This window comes from Prorops nasuta, unplaced genomic scaffold (genome assembly GCF_024137725.1).
Source record: "Prorops nasuta isolate Cenicafe-Biocafe unplaced genomic scaffold, Cenicafe_Pnas_1.2 PNAS00005, whole genome shotgun sequence".
Classification (NCBI taxonomy): Eukaryota; Metazoa; Arthropoda; class Insecta; order Hymenoptera; family Bethylidae; genus Prorops; species Prorops nasuta.
Window position 1 is genome coordinate 1384696 of NW_027116802.1, and position 4716 is coordinate 1389411.

Sequence of the window (4716 nt, forward strand, 5' to 3'; positions counted from 1 at the left end):
AAAAAGCGTTGTTGCACAATATGTAAACTTGTTTCAGATTGTTGCTCAAATATACTGTTCAACTGTTTCCATATTTCCGCCGAAGTTTTGCATGTAATTATATGTAACATTGTACTCTCTGATATTCGCATGACCAGGATGCTCTGTGCTTTGGCATCTTTGGTTTTCCATGTGCCACGATTATCATTTTCTGGTTTGGGTTCCTTTCCTTCTGCAACATCCAATAGGCCCAAACCTCTTAATATCACTTTCGTTTGGAATTTCCATACATTCCAATTATTTGGCCCTTTTAGTCTTATTGCAATGCAACCAGTTTCCATTATTTTTCGTTTTGCAAACAGCAATTACTTAAAAAAATTTTTAACTGTGCCTTCAATTCACGTGCACTGGGCCCATAACCTGTGGAAGTATTTACTACTTTAAGTAAATCTGAGTAGGCACATTAGTTGCAAACACTTTATTATATAAGAAATTGTACAAAGAGTAGTATCCTCCTCTTCTGTATCTTAACACGTTCCAAAAAGCGAGCAACCGTTACAGCTAGATTCAAAGTTTTAACACAGACAGCAGCGCCACGTAATGCCCGAATCAGTCATCACATTGAACTACTACCGGAGTCAAATGTACAAATTGTCCCACCCTCTTCATAGTATCCAATATTAATTAAAACAAATTTTCTCTTAATTAGAATTGTATATTATATTATAATTATTTTTTACTCACAGGTTATTTCAGAAATAACAAGGAGCATCTAGAATAGTGGAAAATGGGCTAAGCAGTCTCACGCTTGCGTAAAGATATGTAGATAAAGCGTTATATCATAAGAAAACTTACGGTGACTAATTTTAGTGAGGATAGGAAGTTGTAGTAATAAATAAATCTTTCATCATTTCAATTTTTCATTAACCGGTGTATATGTATATTTAAACAGTTAGCCTTGGAACTATTATGTATCACTTGAGCTTTAAGTAGCATAGCAACAATTTAAAGAAAATTATATTGTATAATATGTATCGAATATTAATCCAAACAAATTTTCTCTTAATTGGTATTGTTTATATTATAATTTTGTTTTATTTACAGGTTATTTCAGAAATACGAAGGAGCATCTAGAATAGTGGGAAATATACTAAGCAGTCACATGCTTGCGTAACGATATGTAGATAAAGCTTTATATCATACGAAAACTTATGGTGACTAATTTTAATGAGGATAAAATATTGTAGTAATAAATAGATATTTCATTTCAATTTTTCATTAACCGGTGTATATGCATATTTAAACAGTTAGCCTTCGAGCTATTATGTATCACTTGAGCTTAAAGTAGCATAGCAACAATTGAAACAAAATTATATTGTATAATATGTATCCAATATTAATCCAAACAAATTTTCTCTTAATTGGCATTTGTTTGAAAGTTGATTGGGTGATATCCGCAAGGAGGTCTAGGAAGGAAGGCTCCAGGGTGACAAAAACAACGCCCAGGAAATCTGGTAAAATCAGTTTATTTGATTTGAAAAAAATACAAAAGAATGAAAAGTGCTCCAAAGGAGACTGAGCCGCAAATTGATAATCCACCCAAAGTTACAACTACGAAATCCCAACCCTGTGGTCCCCAGGTCCCCGGACAGGATTCCTCGTACCTGAGACTCCCAGGCAACGAAGATAGAGAGAAAGGAAGACGATTTCTTGGAGCTCAAGAAATCGTTGATGGAGCAGAAATGCGTACTAAGAGACTTAGTGGCGTCGCAGGAAGGGAGGACTGGCTAAGCTGCTGAGAAGAATGACAGAAAAGACAGAGTCTAGAGTCTAGACCGTTTAAATTGAGCCGCACTTATCACGGAACTCTTGGGTATTGATATGTACAATAGACCCAAATAATAACAGCGAGAGAGAGTTCTACGCCGTGGGCCACCTATCGGCCTCTGTTGAAGGTAGGATCAAGAGAGACAGAGTGTGAGCGGGAGCGAGACGGCCTGAGAGTCCCAGATCGCTCGTACCCACACTCCGATCTCCAACAAATCCTCCCCCGCATTGACGTTCCTGCGTCAATTCAGATGAATCTCGCAGATGTTGGAAATAAACTAAACTTATGTTCTAAAATTTGGAATGGTGAAACACCGTAAATAAAGACCATGGTGGAAAAGAAAAAGAAAAAAAACCTTTGAGCGAAGCTCCGAATGTCCACCAATGGTCGCAGACTAACTCATTTCTTAATGATGAGTTTGGCAGTTTTCAGCTCTAACGCTGGAGTCCAACGCAAGAGCAATTTTCCTTGAGGATCCTAAGACTTCCACTGCCGATATTTCAAGACCGCATGCAATGGTATACGGTGTGTGAGCCTGAACGCCAAGACGGTAACGTATTTTGCTGTACGCTCCAGCTCCTTTGCGGTAGAATCATACAGGATTCCATTCTCCCAACTGCTCGCGTATAAAACAGCTAAATCAATTGCTGGTGCTGGTGTACGAGAAGGTCCCGCTATGGGTTCCATGACCACGTCAGCTGATTCTGGTTCAGGTGGACAAGGCGGATCCAAAATGACCTGCATCCTGGAGTCCTCTTCTTCCTTCGTCGACACAAGCAAATCCGGAAGGTCAAGCAGAGAATCAACACAAGGAGCATCGTCCGAAAGACTCAAGTCACTGAAGGAAAGGTCCAGTACATCGGACGCGTTGGCTTCTTCGCCCCAAACTTCACTTAAGAACATTTCGACGTTGCCGACTAAATTAGGCACCTTGTCACTAGCCATGATTAAGGAGTACTGATTTAATAAGTAAAGCGTCAAGGTGATGAGATGTAAGAGTCGGCAGATCAGAAGCCGTTGGGATTGTTTGTCAATATTTGTATTTATGCCGGGATCCTACACAGCTGGGTTAGGCTGCGTTGAATCTGTTTATTCGCTGTTTGAACCACAGCTACTCTTGCTACTGAGTCTGAACCGATTATTAAACGAATAATTCGGCCTAAGTTCCATTTGCAAGGTGGAGCGTTTGGAGTCTTAATTATAACGATGTCACCTTCACGAAAATCGTTATTTTTGATTTGCCATTTTGGACGAGATTGTAATGATTGCAGATATTCGCCCGACCATTTTTGCCAAAAAAGCTCGGTAATCCGAGTGATTTTCTGCCATCGATTTAGAGTAGATTCCTTTAAATCTAGAACGGACATTTCGGGTGGAGCGAGTAAAGAGCGACCAACCAAGAAATGCCCTGGCGTTAGACATTCTAAACTTTCAATGTCATCGCGTAAGCGAGAAAGAGGTCTGGAGTTTAGACAGGCTTCAATACGACAAATTAGTGTGGTCATTTCCTCGAACATAGGAAGAAAAGTCCCAAGAACACGCTTTAGATGATGTTTTACGCTTCGTACCCCGCTCTCCCACAGTCCACCCCAATGAGGAGTGGCCACGGGAATAAATTTCCATTCTATTTCGCGTATAGGTTCAAAATCTATAGTTTGCACATGTTTCAGAGAGCCTTGGAATGCAAGTTTCAATTCCTTATTTGCTCCTTGAAAATTTAACCCGTTATCAGAGTAAATTACCGCGGGTTTACCACGACGTGAAGTAAAACGAGCTAGAGCCGCCAAAAATGCATCCGTATCATATTTGGAGACAAGCTCAAGATGGATGGCACGAGTAGCCATGCATACAAAAACAGCTATATAACACTTAACTGATTTCGAGTTTCGGCCTTGATGCAGTTTTACAAGGAAGGGCCCGGCGTAATCAATGCCAATATGTTCAAACGGATGGCTACGGTTTACTCGAGCAGTAGGCAAAGATCCCATGAATTGTGTTCCTAGCTTGGCACGCTGACGAACGCAAATGACACACCTAAGTATTATGCTTTTCGCAGCGTTTCGTGCATTGATCACCCAATACTTTTGCCGCAATACTGTTAACGTAAGCTGTAGGCCACCGTGCAAGGTCGTGATATGTATATGTCGAATGAGCAGCTCGGTTAAATAATTAGTTGGCAAAATAATGGGATGCTTTTGGTTGTCTGACAAAAATGAGTGTTGCAGACGCCCACCTACTCGTAGAATTCCTTGCGCATCTAAATTGGGGCAAGAGAAAGTAATCGAGAACTTGACGGAACTGACTTTTTGCCTTGCAACGTCAATATATCGTTTAAGAAAGCAGCAGCTTGAATTATTTTCACAACACGCAGTGTTGCAGTGCGTAGCTCGGGAGCTGACAAGTGAGCGTGTTGACAAACATTTTTTCTACGCGCTCGATCTATAAATCGCAACACGTAGCTAACAACACGGATTAGTTTTGTCCACGACGAATAGTTATGAAGAAATGACGGTAAATCGCGTGTGACATGTTTTGTATATATCGAGGAGGTCTTTATTTCCTCGTTGGTTTCAAACATTAAAGGAGAATTTTCCAATGACGTTTCCCGAATTATAGAGGGTCCTTCCCACCAAAGCGTACAATGTATTAATTGGCTTGGATTAATCCCTCGCGAGTTGAGATCTGCAGGATTGGACTTAGTATTGACATAAGACCAATGAGCCTCTGGTAGACTTGACTGTATATATTCGACTCGGTTGGCTACAAAAACTTTCCATTTTGACGAATGTTGTGCAATCCAAGCCAGCACGATTTGTGAATCAGAAAAACAAAAAATGCCATGCACTGAACGTTTAAGTGATGACTTGATATGAAGCATTAGTTTAGTCAAATAAGCAGCGGCGACTAGT

At 40.3% G+C, this 4716-nt stretch overlaps 1 protein-coding gene across 1 annotated transcript; it reads right to left on the reverse strand.

Annotated features, from left to right (window-relative positions):
• Positions 1–2850: 2850 nt before the first annotated feature.
• Positions 2851–3651, reverse strand: LOC136773760 (uncharacterized). Its single transcript, XM_066727674.1, has one exon. It carries the CDS (start codon positions 3649–3651, stop codon positions 2851–2853), a length of 801 nt encoding a protein of 266 aa, XP_066583771.1.
• Between the last annotated feature and the right edge of the window lie 1065 nt (positions 3652–4716).

What these genes read in the sequence shown, in the direction of transcription:
- LOC136773760 (XM_066727674.1), bottom strand. Translation starts at nt 3,651, where the DNA reads ATGGCTACTCGTGCCATCCATCTTGAGCTTGTCTCCAAATATGATACG.